The sequence below is a fragment of the Patiria miniata genome, unplaced genomic scaffold, assembly GCF_015706575.1.
Source record: "Patiria miniata isolate m_02_andy unplaced genomic scaffold, ASM1570657v1 HiC_scaffold_20, whole genome shotgun sequence".
Classification (NCBI taxonomy): domain Eukaryota; kingdom Metazoa; phylum Echinodermata; class Asteroidea; order Valvatida; family Asterinidae; genus Patiria; species Patiria miniata.
Window position 1 is genome coordinate 31,945,642 of NW_024037059.1, and position 27,976 is coordinate 31,973,617.

General features: G+C 44.1%; 1 protein-coding gene across 1 annotated transcript; it reads right to left on the reverse strand.

The window, feature by feature from the left end:
* Window positions 1-3,382: 3,382 nt before the first annotated feature.
* Window positions 3,383-27,169, reverse strand: LOC119728681 (NADH dehydrogenase [ubiquinone] iron-sulfur protein 5-like). Its single transcript, XM_038201003.1, has 3 exons — window positions 27,067-27,169; window positions 8,120-8,331; window positions 3,383-4,485 (listed from the first exon to the last, which is right to left on the reverse strand). Exons 2-3 carry the CDS (start codon window positions 8,321-8,323, stop codon window positions 4,402-4,404), a joined length of 288 nt encoding a protein of 95 aa, XP_038056931.1. The 5' UTR covers window positions 8,324-8,331; window positions 27,067-27,169; the 3' UTR covers window positions 3,383-4,401.
* Window positions 27,170-27,976: the final 807 nt, after the last annotated feature.

A 27,976-nucleotide genomic window follows, 5' to 3' on the forward strand; every position in this document is an offset into this window, starting at 1 on the left:
TGAGCACATTATAGACAGAACAGATGAGTTGGAGCATACCACACTTTCCCAGTCTTGGTGTCCTTGTTACAAATGTTAAATAATAGCATTCAATAAAGTTTTCACATCAAAATTTGACATGTATGAGCATGGGTGAATGGTGTAGTGTTTGTGAACAAAGTTTCCAGTTGACACTTGTGTGCCCCACCCAATTAATTCCTTTTGTGTTTCTCCTCCCAACCCGACATGCTTGTGAGTCCCTACGTGTTTGTTTCTTGTACCTCCGTCATTTGGCCTCTGAAGAAGAACTCAAGTTCGCAAAGTCAGTCCGCATTAATTTTTTAGATTTATATATTTCAGGTCAATCCAGTCAGAAAGCAGTTTGCAGCAGTCCTATTCATTTTCATTTTGTACTATTAACGTATAGAACGATATCCTCACTACCTGCTCACACTACTCAAAAAGTAAAAACAGGAGAATCTTGTTTGCATTTCTTCTGCGCAGAGTAAGACATGCACCTACATGATAAGAAGTGGGAAAAGGTTACCCATTCTGTGAAACCAGACACCATGAGGGCGCCATGTTACATGCATTACACGTAAAATGCAAATGCAAAAGTTTACTGTTGAGAATGTGAAGTTCCATATTGCAGACTATCTGTGTCTTCACAGTGACTTCTATTTGGATCAAATAATTAAATAAAGGTCAATGTGTAACTACACATTGACCTTTCTTTAATTGCTGGGCGTTGCGAGAGGGGGCAAGGGGGCGCTTGCCCCCTTCTAAAAAAGCAACAAAAAAAAGACGCGCGAAGTGTCATTGCTGTTAATTTAATGGGGGGGGGGGGGGCAAATGTCTCTTCCCGCCCTTGAAAAATGATGAATCGAGAATATGCTGGAAAAGTACAGGGATTTCAGGGGGGGAATGTGCTTTGCCCCCCCCCCCTAGAAAAAAATCCTGGCGACACCCATGGTGGTGTTCTTGGAAGTTCTTCATTTTTTACCATGTGCATCACACTTTCTTCAGTGAGTATCTCATACAGACACATAATACATGCCAGTTTTCTGCACAATTTCAAATTGATGTGTTGTACAACATGCTTGGTTTACATATTATCTTAATTGTCAACTTTTTCATGTAACTTTTATGTGTAAAATGTTTTGTGCCATGTTTGGTCTTTCATTGGCAGATATCCATAGGGGAAAAACATAGGACCCCAAAAAGAGATGCATTCTTTTGTCCCTAAATTCTCTCAAATTTGCCCAGAATGCAGGAGAAAGCCCCAAGAACCCCTCTATGTACCATGTTCCTATGGCACCAGCCACAACCATCTCCCCCACTACCCTAGATCATGTGGATCCATCCTTGTCAACTCCCTAAATTTCTATGTAAAAAAATATTTTATCTTACCTTGTGCTCAATAAATAAAGAGAATCTTACCTCTATTCCTATTCGTAATAAAGAGGATGATTCATATTTTGAAAAGATATATCTGTTAGCAACCTTGCATATATTTGTGATGTACTGCAAGGAAAACAAACAGATTCCACTTAATAGGCTTATGAAGAAAGAAGGCTCATATTTTCCCCTTTGTTCCGTGGGTGGGTGGAGTGGCGTAAATCCATGTCGGTGAATGGGGAGTTGGGAGATGACCAAAAATCCCCTTGCTGTCGAAATTTGATTCTAATGCAAACTTTCGCGCTGACTTCCCTAAACCTTTCATCAAAATGGTGCATTTAAAATCTTTTTTTAGTGTTTCTTCTCCGCTTTTTTATACGGATTGAAACTGTTGGAAAGTTACAAGATAACCTCAAAATCAGTGTTTTTGTTTCTCATCACAAATATCTTATACATGGTATGTGCCTCTCGCGAGAAGTACTAAAAATCTAAAATGGAAATACTGGTACTGCGCGTTACGGACTCATTGGTAGTACATGTATTGTGCAAGCCTCAGTGAAGATTGTGAACATTCAACTGATAAAAGGGTAAAAGGGACCAGATTTCCTGGGAGTCCAAATATCATGCGACACCAAAAGCGTTTAAAACCAGCCAGCCGGTGTTTTATCAACCATTCAAGACTGGCCACATGACGGGCTCTTGACCAATAGGAATGGGCGAACTGTCTTAGGTATAAATATGAATGGACCTTAAATATAGATGCAATGTATGATGCGCCAAATTAAGCTAACTGTAAGTTCGCAGTAATGAATTCAAAATGTGTAGGACTGATGACAAGCATGGCAGGGATGTTGCTGGTATATACAACCATTATTTTAATTAGCACATTACTGATTTTGTAGGATGCACTTTATCAAGGTCTTGGGCCGGACCTCGTGTTGTTTTTGCTCAGCCATGCATAAATATAGGCCTGGTTATGCTTGAAATCCTACGTACTGCTCCACGATGTCACTGCTGCAGGATTTTGCAGGATTCAGGCAGTGGTCATCCCTCCACAGACCATACAGGGTGTATCAAAAAAAAGTATACACTTAGAGAAATGTATCAAAAAAGGATGTTTTATAATTTTTCAAAAATCTGTCACTAAATATTGATGGACCAATGTCTTACGCTTCAATTGCCACCATGTCAATCTTCAGCTGTTCCGCATGAGTGAACACTAGCTATTTACTTTCACCAGATTTCAATTGGCTTGCGCACAAAAGTGAAATGGTTAAAACATAAACACCGCGGTAGGGAAGTTTAGGCATGTGCTTTGTTGCTCACAAATTTTCAAGAAAATTGGATTAACCCTTAGTCCTCCACAGGCCCACCAAGTTTGGACTCAAGTTGCGCCTTCCTCAAAACATTAACAACAGCATGACCTTACAAGTCAATGATTAGGCCTAATGGTAATCGTCATGAGGGAATGCAACGTTTGCACTTCATGCATGCACGATTCAGTCTTCGACGTGGCCACCATTTCTTTACACACAGACTTCTGCCCTCCTCAGCATGTCATAAACGCACCTAATCACTGCGGCATCCTGCCTCACAACAGCAACCTCGGCAGTAACACGTTCTTGCAGGTCATCCAGGTCACTTGGTGGAGTGGTGTACACCTTAGACTTAACATGGCCTCACAAGAAAAAGTTCAGTTCATGTATGGGGTAAGATCTGGCGATCTTGGGGGCCACTCGACGGGCCGGTTTTAATGTGATGAAGCGATCGCCAAACAATTCAGTGAGACGTTCAGTCACGATCCTCCTCTTGTGCGGTGGTGCCCCATCTTGCGCCCACCAGGCACGCCTAAATTGTCCATTTCTTCTGCCAGGACGATAATGACGAAAATCATTGACATGCTGAGGAGGGCAGAAGTCTTTTGTTACGTACGTTGCTTTTGCATACAAACAGTACAATTGTTTCTGGACTTATCCAACAAACACACTCAAAGTGACAAACATAATGGTAGTATAACATCTGTTTCACTACATTGTTTTATTTGATTTGATTTGATTTTATGCAGACCAGCCTAACGTGAATCATGTTGGAAATGCTGGGTCAATACAGAAACATTCAAAACACAGCAAGTGACGAAATCAACTGCAGAATAAACCAAATATTGATCAAATGTGTTTTCGATTCATTGTTTACTGGTACATTTCTAGGGGTATTGTAATCACATGAAACAGAGAAACCAACAAACGTTACTGGTATGTAAATCTTTGGCATAAATCTTGTGAGGCTATTTGGATTTTTAAACAGGTATTTGGTGTGCAAGTGTATCCTTGTTGGGGTTTGCGGATTTAAATTTAAAAATCTACATCTACATGTGTTTAATCACAACACAACACTGATGTATAACCATCTGGTGTGATTAAAATGTGCAAGGGATAAGGGGTATACATATGTACTGTATAAGCATATAAAACCACTTTTGGGAACCACTTTTAATTCTTATTATAACCAAAACACAGCTGAAGATGTTCATGTGGACCGATAACGAATTCCTGACCTACATGTACAATAAACATATTGTAATATTTGGTATTAAGAAGAGATTGAGGTTGTTCAAAAATCTGCCAAAACGTGAACCAGTAAGACAAGCCAGGAAAGCCAACCAACCATCCCAGTCTACATGAATGGCTCAAACCTAAGACTGCAGGGCCAAATCCTATCCATGCATGCCATAAAAATGTAACATTTGGCTTCCTTTATGTATATGCAGCAAATAACGACCAAATAATGCCATTGGCCATCATTCATTTTACAAACCGGCACCTGCCACACGATCAGGCAGACAAGATACAGTAATCAGTGAAGACTTTGATTGTGAAGACCTTGAAGTTGGCTAACTTGTGCTGACATAAAAGGTCAGTGAATATACGCTCAGTAAGTAAACTTGTAAATCTACTCTGAATGTATCTTACATATATTCGAAAAGTAGTATAAACATTGCTCAAAACTTAAAGTGCTGAACCATTTCTACTGATGCTCAGGTGGTGGAGTATATTTGCCTTCTGCCATCTGCTTTTTCCTTTCCTTTAAGATTGTGTGGTATCTTGCCATCTGTTAAATAAAAAAAATATCAAACCCAACGAACAAATTGAAGAAATTATTTGATTTCACTTTACATATACATGTATTGAAGAGCCAAACACGCTACATTTATAAGCCAAGTCTCTAACGCATTGGAGGGGGGGGGGGTTAGATCTGTCCGTATACAGGCATGCAACTTGGAAGTAACATAAGAAGAGGAAACTCCTAACTTTACTAGACTTTGTACAGTGTTTTCAATTTTAATGGCATAAGTGTGAAGTGAAAACCAGGAAATCAGTTGATCCGGGAAAAATTTGCATGCCTGCGTATAGCTGCCCCACGCCTGTGGAATGGTCTTCCCATGAACATTTTGCTCTACATGAATAACATCGCTCAGCTCATTCAAAAGAAAATCGCTCTCACACCATAATACTTAACCACAGCATATTTTTTTACTCTTGCCAGATTGTAAATAGTGCACAATTTTTGTTTTTTTAATTATGTATTATAATTAAGGGAATACATGTGCTTGGTTGGTTTAAATATAAGTAGGCCGATGTTTAAAACTGGCTAGGGGCCTGGTGGAGGATTCAGCTCCGGCCAGTATCCGTGAACAGGCCCCAAGCCGGTTTTAAACGTACTTGTTTAAATCTGGCCAAGCACATATTTACATGTACATGTAGTTCCCATTCATAAATACCTTTTCAGTCAAAAAGTCAAAATACATGTAAATCAAAAATTAACAAATTTCCAACGATTTTGTTTGACAATTTTTCTTCATGTTTTGTGAAACATCCCTGTGGTCATGTCTATGGGGGGATGTCTCTATAGTCCGACATTCCATTGGTCCGATGTCCCATTGGTCCGATGTCCCATTGGTCCGACAACCCATTGGTCCAACGACCCATTGGTCCAACGACCCATTGTTCCAACGTCCCATTGGTCCGACGTCCCATTGGTCCAACATCCCATTGGTCCGACGCCCCATTGGTCCGACGTCCCATTGGTCCGACGTCCCATTGGTCCAACGTCCCATTGGTCCAACGTCCCATTGGTCCGAAGTCCCATTGGTCCGAAGTCCCATTGGTCTGACGTCCCATTGGTCCAACGTCCCATTGGTCCAACGTCCCATTGGTCCAACGACCCATTGATCCAACGTCCCATTGGTCCGACGTCCCAATGGTCCAACGTCCCAATGGTCCGACGTCCCAATGGTCCGACGTCCCATTGGTCCGACATCCCATTGGTCCGAAGTCCCATTGGTCCGACGTCCCATTGGTCCGACGCCCCATTGGTCCGACGTCCCATTGGTCCAACGTCCCATTGGTCCGACGTCCCATTGGTCCGACGCCCCATTGGTCCAACGTCCCATTGGTCCGACGTCCCATTGGTCCGACGCCCCATTGGTCCGACGTCCCATTGGTCCAACGTCCCATTGGTCCAACGTCCCATTGGTACGACGCCCCATTGGTCCGACGTCCCATTCAGGGTTAGGTTTAGGGTTAGGGTTAGTCAACCTGAACCATTGGAACTACACAGTATTATGTTTCATCTGACCAATCGGACGTCAGACCAATGGGACTTCGGACCATTGGGACGTTGGACCAATGAGACATCGGACCATTGGGATATCGGACCAATGGGACGTCGGACCATTGGGACGTCGGACCAATGGGACGTCGGACCATTGGGATGTTGGATCAATGGGACGTCGGACCATTGGGACGTCGGACCAATGGGACATCGGACCATTGGGACGTCGGACCAATGGGACGTCGTACCAATGGGATGTTGGATCAATGGGACGTCGGACCATTGGGACGTCAGACCAATGGGACGTCGGACCAATGGGACGTCGGACCAATGGGACGTCGGACCAATGGGACGTCGGACCAATGGGACGTCGGACCATTGGGACGTCGGACCAATGGGACGTCGGACCATTGGGACGTCGGACCAATGGGACGTCGGACCAATGGGACGTTGGATCAATGGGACGTTGGACCATTGGGACGTTGGACCAATGGGACGTCGGACCATTGGGACGTTGGATCAATGGGACGTCGGACCAATGGGACGTCGGACCAATGGGACGTCGGACCATTGGGACGTCGGACCAATGGGACGTCGGACCATTGGGACGTCGGACCAATGGGACGTCGGACCATTGGGACGTCGGACCAATGGGACGTCGGACCATTGGGACGTCGGACCAATGGGACGTCGGACCAATGGGACGTCGGACCAATGGGACGTCGGACCATTGGGACGTCGGACCATTGGGACGTCGGACCAATGGGACGTCGGACCAATGGGACGTCGGACCAATGGGACGTCGGACCAATGGGACGTCGGACCAATGGGACGTCGTACCAATGGGACGTCGGACCAATGGGACGTCGGATCAATGGGACGTCGGACCATTGGGACGTCGGACCAATGGGACGTCGGACCATTGGGACGTCGGACCAATGGGACGTTGGACCATTGGGACGTTGGACCAATGGGACGTCGTACCAATGGGACGTCGGATCAATGGGACGTCGGACCATTGGGACGTCGGACCAATGGGACGTTGGACCATTGGGACGTTGGACCAATGGGACGTCGGACCAATGGGACGTCGGACCAATGGGACGTCGGACCATTGGGACGTTGGACCAATGGGACGTCGTACCAATGGGACGTCGGATCAATGGGACGTCGGACCATTGGGACGTCGGACCAATGGGACGTCGGACCATTGGGACGTCGGACCAATGGGACGTTGGACCATTGGGACATCGGACCAATGGGACGTCGGACCATTGGGACGTCGGACCAATGGGACGTCGGACCAATGGGATGTTGGACCAATGGGCTGTCGGACCATTGGGACGTCGGACCAATGGGACGTCGGACCAATGGGACGTCGTACCAATGGGATGTTGGATCAATGGGACGTTGGACTATAGAGATGTAACCGTCTATAGTATGAGCCTCGCATGAGTAGTGCTACAGATCTCCTTGTATTGAGATTGGCACACAGCGCATACTGAGCGATATGGCACAGAATGCAGCAGTGTTTTACCAGCGGTTTAAAACCACCCACATGACAGGCTCTCAACCAATTATAAGTGAACTGTCTCGGGTATTTACGATTATATGCATTTAATTGTAGGCATGACTTAACTTTTCCAGTTATAAAGTATCGTCAGTCTTATATTTCTTTACCTTGAATAACAGCAACTGGTTATAAGGGGCCAGTTTTGATAGCCTTTGTGGAGCAAATGATTTTATTTGGCAAAAGCACACAGTAAGCGGGGGAATTGTAAAATACACATTGACTACATAAACCTTTAAAAAAATATGCAAAACTTAAGTCATGGACCAAACAAAATGGGATGTTATGGGAGGCAACACAAGAAAATATGTAAAAGCCATTACAATGGGAGACTTTGGAGACGTTGGTTGCAGCAAACACACTGGTCCTTTTTTCATTGTTTATGTCAAACTGAGCATGCGCGCATTAGCTTAAACATGACGTACACAATGGAAAAGGACCGGTGTGTTTGCTGCCACCACCGTCTCAAAAGTCTCCCATTGTGTTCCGATCACCTAAAAACAAAAACCCAGACAACAGTAAAAGACAGGAGGACTAAGGTTTACTTATCTACTGACGTACCTTCTTAGTACCCTGAGCACACTCCCAGAAGTCTTCCATCTCGACCTTGCACTCTTTCTTTGCTCGTTTCCAGCCCAGGCCATCAGCACACCGCAGCCAGTCTAATTCAAGATCAGCACATCTTGGTTTCTCTAAGACAGGTGATTCTGGATACTGTAGGCCAATGAACTGCTTATCCCAGTCTTGGACATGAAGGAATGGCATGGCTGTTCCTGCAGTATGGACATGATACACTGTCAGATAAATTTGTCATATTTTTAAAAAATTCAAAGCTTGCTTGGGCAAGGTTATGAATATGCATTGTACAGTTCATGACCTCGTGTTGCATCGGGCGCGCAGACCAGCAATTATAAACTCATTTTCGAGACGATATTTGTGGGAGCTGATGACTGATCATCGTTTTTTGGCCAGATGGATGAAGATTTCTAGATAAAGTCATTATCCGTCCGTACGGTATAATAATATCGGAGTCTTATATAGCGCACGTATCTACCAACAATTAGGCACTCAAGGTGCTGGAAATTATGTCTATTATTAAAGAAAGGGAAATAAAGTTTATGAGAAATACAAGACCTATTTATAAGCACCTTATAAGGGTTTACAAGGTGCTGCAGTGCATATTGCAGCCACTGCCAGAAACACTGGGGCAAACCCCTTCTCTTAGCGGTAAGTGTTAACGTGCATTACACAACACACGGGACCTACAGCCTACATCCCAATCGAAGGATGAAGCAATAATGGTAAAGTGCCTTGCTCAAGCACACAAGCACCATGTTCCCACAGTCGGGATTTGAATCCATGTACCACGGCATACGAGTCAACACCGTAACCATTGGACCACAGCACCCCAATTCGGCGGCATATCCTCGCCACGCGCTGACTGCAGATGGCTATGTTGCAGCAGTGCATGAAAATATACAGCGCCAACAGCGACCCCATGCAGCCACTATTTACATGTACATGTATATGCCAATCATTTGGATCTAGACGAACGCTTTGGTCCAATCGTCTATGTGAGGTTTTGGGAGTGGTGCTCATTATGTTATAAATAGCCAAAGCTGACCTTAAAAAGTCTAATTGGGCCAAGTTCGGGCAAGGACCATTAGTCTACTAGTGGTTGATTTGTGACGTACCTTACGCCTGCGCACTAATAGCAAAGTGCGAACGTCTCTAGTCGAACGCTGGTCAAAATGTCATTGCAAAACGTCTGGATCCTGGCTCCCTGCTGTACGTTATGAACGCGCGTGGCTATGGTTACCAGCGAAGCAACCAACCCCAGTAGGTTGGTTCCAAATAGTCGACTAGCGTAGTTAACCATCGTCGACTAGACAGAGTTCGGGCAAGCGTTAGTCGACCAATGGTTAACTATAGTCCTTGCGCGAACTTGCCCTAAGTTGATTGTTGCGTGGAAACTTGCATAATAGTTTGCGCACGGTGAAAGGTCATAATCGACAATGTGTGCACACACATTGTGTGTCTCACATTACACACAGCACCGATGCACAAAAAATGTGGTTTCTGGCACGTCCGCAAAAGGCGAATAGCTGCAAATAATTTGATGACGTCGGGATTTACCAAGGTGTGATTGGACATGCCACATATTAGCCCCGCCTAAACTTATCTATATTCGCATGTGAGGTCGTGTGCTAGAAATCTAGTGCAAAATAAAGAAAAACATAAGCTTTCGCCACCGATTGGACCAAGGTGTTTGATCGGATCCAAATGATTTGCATATATAATTAATGGCCGCATGAGGTTGCTATTCGTGCTGTATTTTTACATGCACTGCATAGCAAGGATATGCCGCTGCTCTAACTGTACGGACGGATAATGACGAACACTTGACCAAGGCTAGACACACTTGTGGTGCAATCTGAGGAAATTTTTGACCACTTAAACCTAACCGCCCTGAATCCTCCAAAATCCTTTTTGCAAATTGGAGGAATTTGCAGGATTGAGGTTACATGGCAAAAGTGCGTTGCTGATTTCGGAGTACGCACTGTGTCAAGGTCTTGGGCCGGACCTTGTGTTGTTTATGCTCAGCCGTGCATAAATTTAGTTCTTGATTATACTTGACATCCTCCGCACTGCTCCAGAATGTCACTGCCTCTGCCTCAGCCTATTGACAGACATAGCCGGAGGATTTTGCAGGATTCAGGCAGTGGTCATCCCTCCATGGACCATATTCAAGAAATAACGGAGGAATTTGCAGGATTGAGGCTATATGCTATTTTTCCATGAGGCCAATTGGAGGATTTTGCAGGATTGAGGCTACATCCTAGCAAAAAAGTTAGGGTTAATCATTTTTGGGGGCAAAAATATCATTTCAACATGTTAAGGCCATGAGAAAGAGTTTTGGATTTGCGTCCAACGACCGCACCTCCCCACAGCAACCGCACAAAAAAATTCATTATTTTGCAAAACTTTCACCATTTCAAAAAATACTATTCTCAATGACAAAAGACATCCAAAAACATAATTTTAATAGTTGCATAAAAATGAGATACTTAAGCATATTTCCACATGCTATATGGTGTATGCTGTACATGTGTTTGACAACCCCCTAGAGACCAAGGCCAGGCTGCAACTTCGCAATCGTCAATCCCGTCTGCATAGCGCTAGCGCAGTACACATCACGTGTATAGTGCGTCCTGTGTGCCGGTGTCATATGAAAATCCTACCCCGGTGAAAACTGGACTTCTTTTCCCTATCCGCTCTGTTCACAAGTACCCCCTCATCGGTAAACCAAGTACAGTTGGGGGTGACCGACCGACGCCATCTTGCCTGACTGCAATTCATTTGCCGTGAAGCGCGGCCACTGCGTGTACATAGTACAAACTCCCTGGTGTACGTGCGTCACACACAAGGAACGGTGCGTGTCAACCAGCGAAATGTCCCGCCCATGGGACGTCGTTGCTAGGTAAAAGGGCGCCCTCTTTGTCAGCGCACGGAGCCCATTATTGGTTAATCCCTTGCACTTGACCAGTCACTCTCCTAATATTATCATAGGGTCTACTTACACATGCACAATTCTACCGAGTCCATGGAGTCGGATATTCATGCTTTCACCTACATGCGCAGTTTTGTCCTCGAGTTTCCCCCATTCCATTCAGCATTTACCAAGCGCTGCTTCTATCGCTTGATCTGATTAGTCCAATGGAAACTTTCATCTCAAGAGTCAACTTCCACATATGCATTTCAGCACGCATTGTTCTCGATTTGTTTTCATGATAGAATTGAGTAGGCCTATTTCCAATTGATATTTTCACTTAATATTTTACTGATTTGCCTGAAACTGTGGATCACATTAAGAACATTTTGTAGCATGTTTAACATATATTTTTGTTTACAATGAACTATTTTTCAGGGATTAAATGGGATCCGATGGTGCTCTGCTATCCGTGCTGTTGTCGTGTCGGGCCCGCTGTCGTGTTCAAGAATCACGCCGCGTGGCGGCATTCACCACTGCCACGATTTAGAAGACGGTCAAGAAATGTATTTGTCACTAAAAGAGTGAAGGAAAGAATGCTGCAACCCGACGCCACATCAGCGGTTGTGTACAACTTCAATTCAATGGAGAGTCAAGACAATTTTTTGAAGCATTTCCTAACAAAATTGGAAATATTTCTCAGTGCCGGAATCATGTCTTATCATCATTTTTGCAATGACTGACCTTCATTGAGACGATGAAGAAAAAAAGCAGCGTCAGGTTGCAACATTCTTTCCAAAATGAGAAATGAAAAATAGCCTCCTGTCATCTGGCAAAATTTCGGACGCAAATCTAAACCTTTCACTCTCATGGCTTAAACATCATGTTCGAGTTTTATTTATTTATTTTGTAAGCGCGAGAAATACAATGTGGGCGTGAGAGCGTGAGAATAACCTGAAATGCCTAAGTCTCACACTCAATGCCACGTGAGAGTTGGCAGGCCTGAAAATATCATTTAGTAAAAGAAAGCTTGATCCGGCTAAATATCCACTGCCATTCAATTTACGCAGTAAGTACTGATTCATCGCCTGGAAGTAGCTGGAGGTACCTCATTCCAACATTTTATCATTGGGTTGTCATATAGGGCTGGAGGGAATCATCAACATGGACTAGCAGATATAACAATTGAATTCAAAAATGTGCCATTTTGTCCCCGTAACACACTAATTCCCCCTGGGACTCATCCAAACCTTGCCCGACATAACCACTGCACAGGTCCTTGAAGAAAATAACAATCCACGATGAAGATTTAGCCTACAATTGCAGTGAAAAAGGAGGCATTACCGACAGCTGATCAAGTTAGTGTTGCCGGCCAGAGCGGCAATTGGTTTGTGTACAAACAAAATTTGTGTACAAAGGAATGACAATGCGAGGTCAATTACCATGTAACAGTACATGTATCACTGCTGCAGTATGAGGTTTGTGCATTGACGCGGCAGCGGTACGACGACAGCCGAAGTTGGCCGACAAACATTCGTCAGGTGTGCTCTTGAGCGCCAGTTGGCAAGTGTGACTGGTGTGTGCACTGTGCATGGTAATCGACCACGCATTGCCATTCCTTTGTACACAAATTTTGTTTGTACACAAACCAATTAGGCCTACCGCTCTGGCCGGCGACACTTACTTGATCGGCAAATGCCTCCTTTTTCACTGCAATTGTAGGCTAAATCTTCATCCTGGATCATTATTTTCTTCAAGGACTTGTGTAGTGGTTACAATGTATGCCAGAGAAGGTTTGGGTGAGTCCAAGGGGGAATTAGGGCGATCGTGTATCTACGGGTCCGGATCCTATAGTAGGAAACAAAATCCACTTTTAAATTATTTGACCTACCAAACTAGTTGGCGGCATTAAGAACATACAGGTATATCATAGATAAATGAATTTTTTAAGGGAAATGTGGGGGTAAAATGAAGATGACAATGACAAAACGCAACACGAAAATAAAAATGGTGATTACCACGCGATGGAATGTGAGCATGCAAGCCGCGCTGCACACCACCAACTGGCCCGTAAACCGCATAGGAAAATCGTAATTTCTACTGTTAAAAAAAAGGTGTCTATTGAAAGAACTTGAAGTTGAAGTCTGCTTTAGGTTGACAATGTTATTTTTTTGTAATAAACATTTTTTTATATTAATTTGATCAAAACAAAAAAGGGGCCCTACAATACACGGTTCGCCGGAATTAGTGTGTTACGGTTACATTTTTATCTGCTAGTCCATCATGTCCATGTTGACGATTCCCTCCAGCCCTAAACAACAACCCAATGATAACATTTTGGGGTGAGGTAACTCCAGCTACCCTTGAAGACCTCACCCCAAAATGTGGAGTAACTATAGAATGCAGGGCCACGCCGGAAAAGGTTGTTTTTTTTGTAGTTGGATGCGATGTGAGGAGTGAGAAGAATGGCACTCTTTTGAGAACGAAGCAACGTTGGTATACGAGACTTCTCCTATGCGTACGCGGGTATAGTACGGTATGAACGTAGATGTATAAAAAAATAGAGGGCGGTATAAAGAGTGAATTATTGACAAATACGTAGTATATATACCGAGTGAGACGGTTTGGGATGTCTTGGATGCGCGGTGGATGAGCATGAAATCATCAATAGAGGGCGCTTTATTTACCCAGGACCCTCTACTGTATTTACCCTAGGGTTGCAGACCAGTAAATAAACTTCCATAGACCCCAATGGTAAATGCTCCCACTTCAGAAATTCGGGGAAAATACTCACAACTCTCCAAGGTGTTCGAGACACACGTCAAATTAAAGCTTATTTCATCATCTTTCATTTTCTTTTCAATTTTCGGGGGGTCAACTGATGACTTTTAGGAGAAATTTCCATCCGAAGATGATCACCCCTGAAAATAGTCCTGAAGCCCATCGCCATTTTGAAAAACGATGCCTACACTCCATTGCAAAATAGAGCACTAGTTTAAGGGCCCCAATTTCATCCAAATTGAACGAACTACAAGCTCACAGTCCTGTGCACGGCTTCCACCCATATTTTTTACAAACCCTCAAGTTCATGGCCCACAACATGCTCAAATACTGAAGATTTTGAGGGCATGCAAATCATGATTTGGCCGGCGTAGGCAATTTCGGACCAATTTACTGGTCTGCAACCCTAGGACCCACTGCTTTATTTCCCTATCTAAAACCAACCCCAACCTACCCACTAATTTCGTCTTGGATGCATGGATGCGCGGATGCAGAGTGGGCATGAAGTAAATGTAATTAATAGAGGGCCCTTTATTGGATGCCTGGATGCGCGGATGTGCGGATGAGTGGGCATGAAGTAAATTTAATCAATAGAGGGCGCTATAGAAAACCGACTGCGCATCCACGCAGCCATGGATGCGCGGATATAGAATGGAGTGGCCCTGTATTCCAAAGTTGTACCCCGTGGGGCTACCCCTTAGCTTAGTAGCTAGGCTAGTCTTACTAAGTACTTAGACTAAGGGTACATAGCCCTTTTACGCCCCAACTATCGCATCGGTCCCAACTATAGTTGGGACTGTCCCAACTATAGTGCAGCAGTTGGGTCGGCCCAACTATAGTTAGGACTGGAGTTGCTCGGTGCTGGCACCGTGTATTCGTCGTGCATGCATGCCGCAAGGCTGGCCGGTCACGTGGTACTGCCTAGTTGGATGAGTTGTCCAGCTGCTGGGTTTCATTGTCCAGCAACATTTTGCAAAATTCAAAGATTGCCATGGCCGGCCAACTACAGATGGGCCCCACCCATAGCTAATGTCAAAGGTCCCAAGTAAAGTCGGAAATGTAACAGAGCTGTAGCACAAACGAACTAGGCCTATGCATCGTGCGGGAATTTGCACGCCTGCGCACTTGCAGTCATTTTTAGAAAAAAATATGTAGGTGACTTGCCTACGTCACAGACAACCCGAACATTTGCAGGTCAATCTAGGTCAATTCCCGCGCGGACCATCTAGTTTTGAACCGATCGATATTGCGGTCGGCCGATATGTAATCTGATACGTTCCCACGCCAAGGCCAGGCACTACTATGCGCTGCATGCATACTGCATACAAATGCGTATGCGTGTACATGTATGTACATGTATTGGATGATCCAGGGGATCGGGGCTTCAAGTCAATTTTTTAAAACGGAGTTAAACTCGAAGCTTGCTTCATTTTGTTTTTGACCAAAATGCAATTGGATTATATTCAAAGTTACATAATAATACAGCAAATATGAAAGATCGTATAGATTCCTACATCATTTGTTGTGAATTAGCCACTGGAAAACACATTACAAAATAGCCTTATTTAAGTTTAATAACTTTTCAAAATCTGAACCTGTGGTTTTTACGACAATGGAAAAAAAAAACATTTTTAAAGTTCTTATCCTTTTTTCCCCGGCATATTTTTAAGTTATATTTTATTGTCACAGTGCTAGCCCGGGACGGATAAGCATCATGTCTTTTTGCTGTCAGTCTTTTTGTTATCATTTTAAAATGTATTATGTTAGGCATATTTTATTCATAGGTTAATTTAAATGTAAGTTATACTATTGTCAGTTCTTGCATGCTGTTTTTACTGATTTTACTCTATGATTTTACACCAGGACAAGAATGTATCTGTTTTTAACTTACATGACTAATAAAAATACGAATATGAATGTTCACCACTTGTGCATAATGTCGAGAAGTTATAACAGCAAAGACATGGAAATAAAAGGAAATACACTCGATGCCAATGAAATCAAAGGGGTAGATCATGGGGGCAGACGGATCGAATTCCGAAGAGTCGTCAAAGAACAGACGCAAAACAAACAATCCAGATTATCATCTCCCCCAGGATAATACATAGTCACAAACTCGTTCATTAAAAATCGAATCAAAGTAAGCAGTAAGCAGTAAGCATGACAAATCTTTTAAAAAATAGTTTTGAAATTTTTGAATCAAATTGCAAAAGGTTTTCAGCGTTTTCACGGAGGGACTAAATTATCAGTCCAAAAATCATACATTTTTTCCCCAAAAATTCTTTTTCCGGCTGAAATTGGTAACTGCCACGTAATGAACATGGGTCAAAATCAGATAAAATCAACGAAATCATAACAATCAATGTTGAGAAAACTTCACTTGAATGTCTTTTGATTTTTCACGAAGAGACAAATTCGCGCAAAGGGTGGGGAATGGGTATCGGCAATTTGCCAAACTTCCAAATGTGTGGGATTCAGTTTTCACGACCAGACAAACATCTATGGGGATTAGTTACGATACTCCGCAATTATTGTTCCATTATTCTGTAATTGGTACATCTTTGAAGTTTCATCTCTGTTACAAAAATTAGTCGGTAGTAGGCGAAATCTTTATTCCAAAACGTGACCAACTTAAAACTCCTTTTCTGACAACCACTGCAAATTCAACGGGTGCATTATGTTATACCTGTTCCCCAAACCTAACCCTAACCATTAAACCCTAACCCTAACACCCATTGCGGCAAATTCACCCCTTCGTGAAAACGCTGACAAATTGGAATAAGCGAAATCTCGATAAAGTCAAAACTTGAAATTCAAACCATTCCTCCATGGACAAACAAAGAAAACTGTGCATAGTACTACGAAATAAAACATAGCCTATACCCTGCTTAACTGCATACCCTGTTTAACCGAAATTTCGAGTTGTTCCGTAGATGGGAGGCTTTAACTATCAAGGTTGGGGCCATATATCGCAAGTCCGACTCCTCCGATGATAAGCCCCGCGACGCGCCCGAAATTTCCGAATTATTAGGCGTCGGACTGATGAGGCGTCGGACCTACATGGACGTCGGCCCTATTATATGAGGAGTCGGAATTTTATAAGTTATGGGCCTTATATTTGGTTGGGGATTAGATTTTGCCGGACTTAGCGCCTATAATGCATCTGACCTATGAGGCTTAGCGGAGCCCTCAAGATTTCACTTTAAGTTCAATGTTATTGAAAGGTCATTGGAAACGGTGGAAAATGATGAATAGTCCGAATACAAAATACTCCAAATATGGAGAACTAATGATTAAAGGCATCTTGTGAGCGAACAGTTCGTCAGTACTGATTGTTATTCTCCTCTGATGTTATTGTGTATCGTCTAAACATGAGAATGCAGTTTCTATTTTGTTGGTTTCTGACAATGGAAGGCATTTCAAATACATGTAGTTTGCTCCAATACTAAGAGAAAATATTCTGAACTTGCGGGAAAAGGACCCACAAAGTCAGAACGTCAACCAAAGAGGCGAAAAAAATCCTCTTTTTTTGCATGCCTATAGAAAGTATAAGGGAGGTATTTGGTACGCCCACGAGGGTACGGACGTGCGGATCCAGATAATCCACCCTAAGAATTTCTGTGTAAGCCATGCTAGAGTGAACTTTTAAATAATAAAACATGAATCAATGAAGTTGGAGGCACACTCGGATGACATGTAAGGGAGCCGCCATTACGTTCAAGCTTGACGTCACCAAGGAGAAAGAGAAGGCTGCCGGCCAAGGCTAAGACAGCTAAGGAGAAGGAGGGTATCAAGGCCAAGAAAGGAACGGGAAATGAAAGCCAAGAAAGCAAATATTGCAGAGAAAGCCAAGAAAGCCACAATGGCGAAGAAAGTCAAGAAACCCGCACCGAAGAAGTCACCCAAGAAAGCTGCCAAGAAAACGCCCTCCAAGTCAAATATACATCTGTCAAGAAATCCTCCACCAAGCCATGCCAGCCAAGCCAACCAAGCCAGCCAAGAAGCCAGCCAGCAAGAACACATCGAGCAAGCAGAAGAAAGTGTCGGCCAAGCCTTTGAAGAAATCATCGAATCAACAAACTAAAACCAAAACGGCTCTTTTCAGAGCCACCACATTTTCACAAAAGAGATATGAGATATTCGTTTCTGCAATTTGCATTTTTTTTTAATTTTATATTTTTTCATGATTACAGCTTTTAAGTTTTCGTATAAAGCCCCCCCCCCCCCCCAAACAAACCCCCAAAACATCATTGTATAAAAAATAGGATATTTTTCACCCCATGGTACAAATGTATATTCCATCCCGCCCCAGGGGACAGAATACGGAAAAAAGGAAATATTTCAACCTCCTGGTTCTGCGTACCCCTCCCCCCTTCCGTGCCTCTCTCATTCCCCCTCCCTCCCCCACCCAGGAGTCTCCCCACCCCACCCCAACGTGTCGGGATAATGTGCAAGGCCAAAAGGGTCAATAAAAAATGTGAATATTCCACCCACCTGGTCTACGTCTGCATGGAGTGTTCCCGGTGCACGGCCCCCCCCCCCCCCCCCCCCCGCCATCCCCCAACCTCCCCACCCTTCCAACCCCCAGTCCAACCCGCGGGCCTCCCCCATCCCACCCACTCAACCCCGCCCCATCGCTTTGGGATAGAGAGAGACGAAAAAGGGCCATTAATAAACGGAATCCCTATTAAGCTTTGTAACGCTTCTTCCGTAGCTCCTGCACGTACGTACGTGTATACTGTCGTGTTGATCATTCGCAATTTTTGGCATTTCCTTTGAAAAATGTTCATGCATATTGCTCGCGACCATCGCACTGTCAAACCGACCACCCACAAGTGCCACACCATTCGACAGCTAAAAACCTCAACTATTCGAAATAAATTCATTTGAATTCAAACCAGATATTGGAAAGAAGAAAAACGGGATTGAAGAGATGGACTCCCAGCGACTTGGGCCGAAATTGGCCGAAGACGATGCCATGCGCGTATTAAATAAGAACTTGACGATGACATCATCATGAGCGGAGCTGTTCACCTAATTTGCATACGAAGGTTTCTGTGAATATTTTGTCGGGGCCCCCACCCTCTGCCCCAAGGGTCGGGATATAATGCAAGGACCAAACTCCGCTGGATAGACGGCCTCACCAGGTGGAGCGGCCTCAGCGTGGCTGAACTAACTGCGGCGACCCTTCAGGCGAAGGAAAGTCATCCCTGCACCAGTCACACAACCCATAAGAAGTGGACGGTTGTTGCGTCAACGGGCAGTAGCCTACGACGTCTGATGATGATGATGATGATGATGAAAACAAAAGAAGATTGGGAAATTCCAGGCCCTCCCCTTCTGAGGCTCCCCGGGATATTCAACCCTCCTTTATTTTACGGAATGAAAAAAAACTTTGCCGGAAATTTTGCTGCAGGAATACGGAGCGCTATTTTTTTTGCTGGCAGCAAAAATTTCCGGAAAAAGTTTTTTCATTCCGTAAAATAAACAGACCCTTAACATGAGATTGGACATGTGTACACGGTTGTGGGTGAAATAACAACATGTAATTGGATGTACTTTATTATCTGTAGGTGTTTGGTCACATTTGGTTGATTGTAATCGCGTTAATTAGCATAATTAATATTTGCATTTACGGAAAGTCCGTAAAATTACGGCAAAAAATACGGAATTTTTCATTTTACGGAGTCCGTAAATTTACGGACATTTTTAACAGTGCACCACCTCTCTCTCCCCCCCCCCCCCCAAGAGCAGCACGTCTTAAGATTAATAACTAAAAAACATGAAGGACATTCCACCCTCTTTGTTTTGGGAAATCCCTCCCCCCACAACCCCTACCCGGCCTCAACCCCCCACCCGGTCCATGATATCACAGTAAAAGAAAGTCTGGTCGGGACTTAACGTAATTGCACCAAATTCAAAGACAAACTTCACTTGTTGGAAAACAAATTTCAGCCCTCTTGGCGTGGTTTGAACACCACGCCCCCCCCCCCCACCGCCCCACCCCCAGGGTTGGAATATGGTATCCAGGGCAGGGGAAAGGAAAAAAGAAAGGTGTATTCCCAATAATAAAGTCACATCATTCATCAGAAAACAAAACATCTTGATTATTTTATTAATCTTGGGTTTTTATTAGAACGCGCGCGGTGCCGGATATAGCCAGCGTGATCAATTGAAAATCATTCGCAATTTTTGGCAGTTCCAGTGATAAATTTCCATGCAGTTTGCTCGCGACCATCGCACTATTAAACCGACCACCCACTTGGGCCACACCATTCGCCAGCTAAAAACCTCAACTACTCGGAATTAATTCATTTGATCTCAAACCAAATGTTGGAAGGAAGAAAAACAGGATTGAAAAGATGGCCTCCCTTGGACAATACGAAGTTTGAGTTCCAAAAAGGAAAACGCTAAAACAATATTTTAACTGTCAAAACTCACCCTTTCATTTAACAATTTTGACGCTTTCTTCGGCAAAAGGAAGCGGACATCATTATGTTGCTTTCAGCATGTAAATTTCTGGCATGTGCATCCTCCGATGTAGGCCTACAATGATATTATTCATAAAACTGAAGGAGTCTGACCGAAAATTGGCCGAAGTATATGGCATGCGCGTAAGCAAGATGATTTCATGATGATGCTATAATGAGCGGCGCTGTTTACCTAATTTGCATATCAAGATTTCTGTGTTGGTGGGGGCTCCCACCACCCACCGCCCAAAGGGTCGGGATATGTTGCAAGGACCGAAAAAAGAAAAGAAAATGTGAAATTCCACCCTCCTCCTTTTGAGGCCCCCCCCCCCCCCCCCCCCGGGATTTTCAGGCTCCTGGTTTTGAGTACTCTACCCCCGGCCCCCCTCTACACTCACGAGGCATCCTCCCCCAGGGCCCCCCCCCCCCCTCTACCGGCAACCCCTTATGTCCACTCCCCTTCCATGGGGTCCTGATATATGGTGCAGGTTTAAGAAATTAAAGACAGGAAGTATTCCACCATCCTGGTTCTCAGTACCCCCCTCCCATTCCTTTTCCCCACCCAGGGGACCCCACCCCGCCCCTCAAGGTGTTGGGATATGTGCAATGGCCATTCAACCAAAGAATGTGAATATTCCACCCACCGTGTCTTTGTTCCCCCGGCCCACCCCCCCCCCCCCCCCCATCCCCTCACCCTCCCTCTCCCCCACCCCACCTGCAGGCCTCCCCCACTCCAACCCACCGCCCAACCCCGTCACATCGGGATACAGGGTAAAAGGGACAGAAAAAAAAAGACACACACACACACATTTCATCAAACGGGATCCCTTTAAACAAACGGGATCCCTTTAATCTTTGTAAGGCGTCTTCCATTGAGCTATATATATCTCCTGCACGTAGCACGTGTTTATATCACGTGATTACTTCACTATCATTCGCAATTTTGGGCAGTTCTAGCGAGCAATTTTTATGCATATTGCTCGCGACCATCGCCGTATCAGACCGACCACCCACAAGTGCCACACCATTGGACAGCTGAAAACCTGCTCTATATGGAACTAATTCAGTTTTTCCCGAACCAAGTTCGATAAGGAAGAAATTCAGGATTAAAAAGATGGACTCCCTCGAAAAATAAGAAGTTTTGGTTCCTAAAAAAAAAACGCTAAAAAATGTTTAAACTGTCAAAACTCAAGCAATAGTTCATCAATTTTGACGCTTTCTTCGGCAAAAGAAAGCAGATATCATGAGTTTTTCTACTGTAAATTTCTGGCATGTGCACTCTCCGATGCATAATGATTTCATTCATAAAACTGAAGCGAGTCGGGCCGAAATTCATGGCATGAGCGCAAGCACGAACTCAACGTTGACGTCATAATGAGGGGCGTGTTGACCCCAATTTGCATAGGTGAATTTCCGCGATAAGTTTGTATGTGTGTAGGGAATGTTTAATAATCGTACATCAATGTAAACTATAGTTGGGACTAGTCCGAGTAACTTGGACCCAACTTATCGCCTTTGTTAACATTTGGACATGGTCTGGCGATAGTGGGGTCCAAGCTAATACCGCGACCTGGACAACATCATCCTGTCACTGTCCCAAAAATCAACATTTTCCAACAAAAAACATCAGATTTCACCTTCAAAACGGCCTCCAAATGACTAGATATGCCACCTGAGGTACAAGTAGACATCGATAATTAAGATGGTTGTACTGAAGTTTACTTACGATCCGGAAAAAAAGTGAAATTTTCCGTTCATTTCGGAGAGCTCCCCTCGCGATCTTGAACACGTTAAATTTCCGATCGTGCTTAATGTTTGAACGACGCGATTTCTTCTACATGCCCAGCGTACATTCGATGGTCCCCGTATACCGAGTGCGATTCCGTTACCGAGCGCGCGCGATGCATCGATTATGATAATGAGTAGACTGGATCACGTTTGTAAACACATGTGCATTTCAAAAGATAATAGGGAGTCGGGAACTAGCGCAGCTTTTATGGCGGGTACCAGTTCAAGCTGGTTCCCGACTCCCTTTTACAGTTCGAAATGCACATGTACAGTGTATGTGTTTACAAACGTGACTCATTATCATAATCGATGCATCGCGCGCGCTCGGTAACGGAATCGCACTCGGGATACGGGGACCATCGAATGTACGCTGGGCATGTAGAAGAAATCGCGTCGTTCAAACATTAAACACGATCGGAAATTTAACGTGTTCAAGATCGCGAGGGGAGCTCTCCGAAATGAACGGAAAATTTCACTTTTTCCCGAATCGTAAGTAAACTTGTCTACTTGTATCTCAGGTGGTAGTCCGAGTAACTTGGACCCAACTTATCGCCTTTTTTTAACATTTGGACATGGTCTGGCGATAGTAAGGTCCAAGCTAATACCGAGACCTAGACAACACAGTCCCAAAAACCAACATTTTCCAACAAAAAACATCAGATTTCACCTTCAAAACGGCCTCCAAATTACTAGATATGCCACCTGAGGTACAAGTAGACATCGATAATTAAGATGGTTGTACTGAAGTTTACTTACGATCCGGAAAAAAGTGAAATTTTCCGTTCAATTCTGAAGACCCCCTCTGCCTAGGTTGTCGTTGTTGTGCTCACGTTCAAAACTGCATGATAATGGCGTCTGACCTCGACCTCATGCAAATGTCTGGACGGCGCTGTTTCCTGATGTAGAGTGCTGTGTAAGTTCGCGGTACGCCTAGGAGTCGCGCTGGCTAGCCAGGCGCATGGCTGGCGCTCTACATCAGGAAACAGTCGTCGGCGCGGCGCAGGGGAATCTGCCGTGCATGCAGTGCATTATGCGCAAGCGCGCCGTCCAGACATTTGCATGAGGTCGAGGTCAGACGCCATTATCATGCAGTTTTGAACATGAGCACAACAACGACAACCTAGGCAGAGGGGGTCTTCAGAATTGAACGGAAAATTTCACTTTTTTCCGGATCGTAAGTAAACTTCAGTACAACCATCTTAATTATCGATGTCTACTTGTACCTCAGGTGGCATATCTAGTAATTTGGAGGCTGTTTTGAAGGTGAAATCTGATGTTTTTTGTTGGAAAATGTTGGTTTTTGGGACTGTGTAGTCTAGGTCTCGGTATTAGCTTGGACCTTACTATCGCCAGACCATGTCCAAATGTTAAAAAAGGCGATAAGTTGGGTCCAAGTTACTCGGACTACTCAGGTGGCATATCTAGTCATTTGGAGGCCGTTTTGAAGGTGAAATCTGATGTTTTTTGTTGGAAAATGTTGATTTTTGGGACAGTGACAGGATGATGTTGTCCAGGTCGCGGTATTAGCTTGGACCCCACTATTGCCAGACCATGTCCAAATGTTAAAAAAGGCGATAAGTTGGGTCCAAGTTACTCGGACTAAGTTGGGACCGCAAAATAAAAAGATTGGGGTGGCCCAACTATAGATTCGCCCCATCAATAGCTAATTTCGGTAATCCTTACTTTTAGGACCCCGTTCCTAATCGTTTATAACTTGAGGTTAAAAGATTCACCAAAACAACTGACGAAATGACATTCAAAAGTGACATTCTGAAATTTCTTGTCATGACACCTTCTTGAATCATGGAGGATGTTCTTATTCCTCCATGCTTGAATATCAGCAGGTTTAATTTTGTGGACAGAGGCTGGCAGGGCTTTACTTTTTATGAAGTGGCTATCGTTACGGCAGCAGTTGTTTAGCGCCCTCTACGATACTTTTTTGATACGCACGCAGGTATATAATTATTTGTTTCCCCACGTTTTAGCGAGCAGTGCGACAGCTCAGTCGATAGATGGTAGGATTTTGCACCGCGAGGTTGGGGGTTCGCATCTCAGTTTTGCACTCTAATTTTTTTCCTTTTCTAACCTGAGGCTTTGGAGGATTTTTTTTAAAGGGAAATAAAGTCTGAATTTCATAATGTTCAAATTCACTTTTTTCCTTCTAATTTTATATTTTCTTCTCATGTTTTTATAAAAGTTGCAGTACTACGGTAACGATAGAAAATGGGAAATGCGTTACGGCTGCCGTAACGATAGCCACTGCGTAGTTTTTAGGGAAATCAAGGGGAAAAACACGACAATAACAAACAGAAAACTGACTCAAAAACCAAGATGGCAAACTGCCAAAAAGTAGGAAAGTCACATTTTCTTACAAAGTGCTTTCAAAATTACAAGTAACATGAATTTATGTGAAGAAAAAAGACTGCTTTCATGGCTTTAGCCTGCAAAAGTCACTTTGGTACTAGACAGTCATCTGCAAATGTAATAGTTTTGAACTGGACTCGTAAAAAATAGAGGTGTCCTAAAGATAAGGATTACCCTAATTTCAGTGGTCCCAAGTAAAGTCAGACGTGTGTCAGAGCTGTAGGGAACGTTTTATAGTTGTAGGCCTACTACATCAATGTAAACTATAGTTGGGACACCGCAAAATAAAAAGATCGGAGTGGCCCAACTATAGATGGGCCAGCCCAACAGTGGAACTTAAGTTACAGTTGGGACCGTCCCAACTATAGTTGGGACAGGCCCAACTATAGTTGGGCCAGCCCAACTGTGGGTGGAACTACAGTTGGGACAGGCCCAACTATAGTTGGGACCGATGCGATAGTTGGGGCGTAACAGCCCCACTTAGCTAGGTCTTCATTGGTCTTACTCTTACTCTTAGTCTTGTCACGCCCCAACTGTCGCATCGGTCCCAACTATAGTTGGGCCTGTCCCAACTATAGTTGGGCCTGTCCCAACTGTAGTTCCACAGTTGGGCTGGCCCAACTATAGTTGGGCCTGTCCCAACTATAGTTGGGACGGTCCCAACTGTAAGTTCCACTGTTGGGCTGGCCCATCTATAGTTGGGCCACTCCGATCTTTTTATTTTGCGGTGTCCCAACTATAGTTGACATTGATGTACAACTGTAAAACGTTCCCTACAGCTCTGATACACGTCTGACTTTACTGGGGACCACTGAAATTAGTTATTGATGGGGCGAATCTATAGTTGGGCCACTCCAATCTTTTTATTTTGCGGTCCCAACTATAGTGTACATTGTTGTACGATTATAAAACATTCCCTACAACTCTAATACACATCTGACTTTACTTGGGACCAATGAAATTATCTATGGGTGGGGACCATCTGTAGTTGGGCCACCGCAATATTTTTATTTGGCGGTCCCAACTATAGTTTACAATTGATGTACGACTTAGCTGGAGTTACCCAGCCCTGAGTTTTATCATTGGGTTGTCTATTAGGGCTGGAGCAAATTTTTCTCAAAACTTGTAGTATTTGCAAAAAAATTTGAAAAATGTTCAATTTTGTCCCCATTACACACTAATTGCAACTGCAACTCACCCCAAACTTGCCTGGAATAACCATTACACAGGTCCTTGAAGTAAAAAACGATCCACGATGAAGATTCAGCCTCCAATTGCAGTGAAAACAGGAGGAATAACCGCTAACTTGACAACCTTGCTGGATTGGCCAGGACCGCTATTGGTTTGTGCACAAAAAAAATTGTGTACAATGAATGGCGGTCGATTACCATGCACGTACAGCTCGCTGGTACTAGGCGTTTTTGCGGTCGGTGCATGACGTGACGCGGAAGCGTAATACCCGATGACTGTTTCATGCATTAATAAGAGGTTCACTCGCATCACAGTGCGGTACTGGAACGGCAGTAACACTGCACTATGAATGCACGATAGCCGGCCAACTCAACGGTTGCCGTTCCAGTACCGCACTGTGATGCGAGTGAACCTCTTATTAATGCATGAAACAGTCATCGGGTATTACGCTTCCGCGTCACGTCATGCACCGACCGCAAAAACGCCTAGTACCAGCGAGCTGTACGTGCATGGTAATCGACCGCCATTCATTGTACACAATTTTTTTTGTGCACAAACCAATAGCGGTCCTGGCCAATCCAGCAAGGTTGTCAAGTTAGCGGTTATTCCTCCTGTTTTCACTGCAATTGGAGGCTGAATCTTCATCGTGGATCGTTTTTTACTTCAAGGACCTGTGTAATGGTTATTCCAGGCAAGTTTGGGGTGAGTTGCAGTTGCAATTAGTGTGTAATGGGGACAAAATTGAACATTTTTCAAATTTTTTTTGCAAATACTACAAGTTTTGAGAAAAATTTGCTCCAGCCCTAATAATAGACAACCCAATGATAAAACTCAGGGCTGGGTAACTCCAGCTATGTACGACTAGGCCCTATAAAACATTCTCTACAGCTCTGCTTACATTGGCTTACATGTCCGACTTGGGACCTTTGACATTAGCTATGGGTGGGGCCCATCTATAGTTGGCCGGCCATGGCAATCTTTGAATTTTGCAAAATGTTGCTGGATAATAAAACCCAGCAGCTGGACAACTCATCCAACTAGGCAGTACCACGTGACCGGCCAGCCTTGCGGCATGCATGCACGACGAATACACGGTGCCAGCGCCGCGGAACATCAAGTAATCCAACAAGATCTATCAAGCATGAAGCATCCGGCGCAACTCCAGTCCTAACTATAGTTGGGCCGACCCAACTGCCGCACTATAGTTGGGACAGTCCCAACTATAGTTGGGACCGATGCGATAGTTGGGGCGTGACAGTCTTACTTAGACTAAGTCAGACTTTTTTCTAGCCCCTGCAACTGCGTAGCCATTGAATTTTAGGGGTGATCTTCGATTGGCGGGGTATTCTGCAATTACTCCAAATATGGCCGTTTATGAATAAAAGAGATTACGGCCTCATTTTACCAATCAAAGTTTTACTAACCTTTACCCTCACCAACCCTGTGTGGATCCGCGGCCGGTTGCGAAGAATTAATTATACGCCGTGCGTGGCGCCCCCACCAGCCCACCAAACAGAAAATTTCAGGTATGGTGGCCCTGAAAAGACATCAAAGCAAAAATATGTTTACAAATCTCTTTACAAAAATCTTTATTTTTCCCCCGTCCCTAACTTTCCCGTAAAAGGAACACAACGTTTTTCACATGACATCGCAATTTTTTCACGACGTTGCATTGCAAACATATTCACATTTTATGCGTCAAGACGCTCAGGTACAGAGGGTCGATCCTATTATAATGGCCTCAAGGGGGGATCCAAAACACATTTTTTTTGGGGGGGGGGGGAATTTTGGTCCCCCAAAAAGTGGGTCCAAAAATTACGGGTTCGAGGCCCGCTTAAGCACTGAGCCGCGTGGTCGCGAAGGGCGATTTCTTACACAGACATGTTCATGTTGGGCGGGTGAATTCTTTAAAAACTAATTGCTCCCGTTTTGGGAAGATCTTCGGCTTGCAATTTTTCAGGGCAATTTCCCTTATAAATTCAGTAATGATCCAAGTATGAGCTAAAAATCGTTGTGATATTTTCATTACTTTTCTTTGAAATTGGAAACTTGATATAGGCCCTGTATATGTGCATTTTTAGAAGTTGTAACACGGTGTTTTAATACCTGTCAATCTTTTCAAGCCTCACAAATATTAATAAGGTTCTTTTCCATTTTGGTGTGTAGTAAAAATGCGCATATAAGCCTCCTTTACGATGTATTAATTAACAATATCCACCCTTTTGGCCGGCTTCCATTGGCCGATACCGAGACCCACGCCAAGTCACGCCGAGTGACGCTAATGAACAGTGGCGTAGCCTTGTCGCCCCCCCCCCCCAGTCGCCTCCCCCCCCC

What these genes read in the sequence shown, in the direction of transcription:
- LOC119728681 (XM_038201003.1), bottom strand. Translation starts at nt 8,323, where the DNA reads ATGCCATTCCTTCATGTCCAAGACTGGGATAAGCAGTTCATTGGCCTA. An exon ending in GTGCTCAGGGTACTAAGAAG is followed by an intron (nt 4,486 to 8,119) that starts GTACGTCAGTAG and finishes TTTATTTAACAG; the next exon opens with ATGGCAAGATACCACACAAT.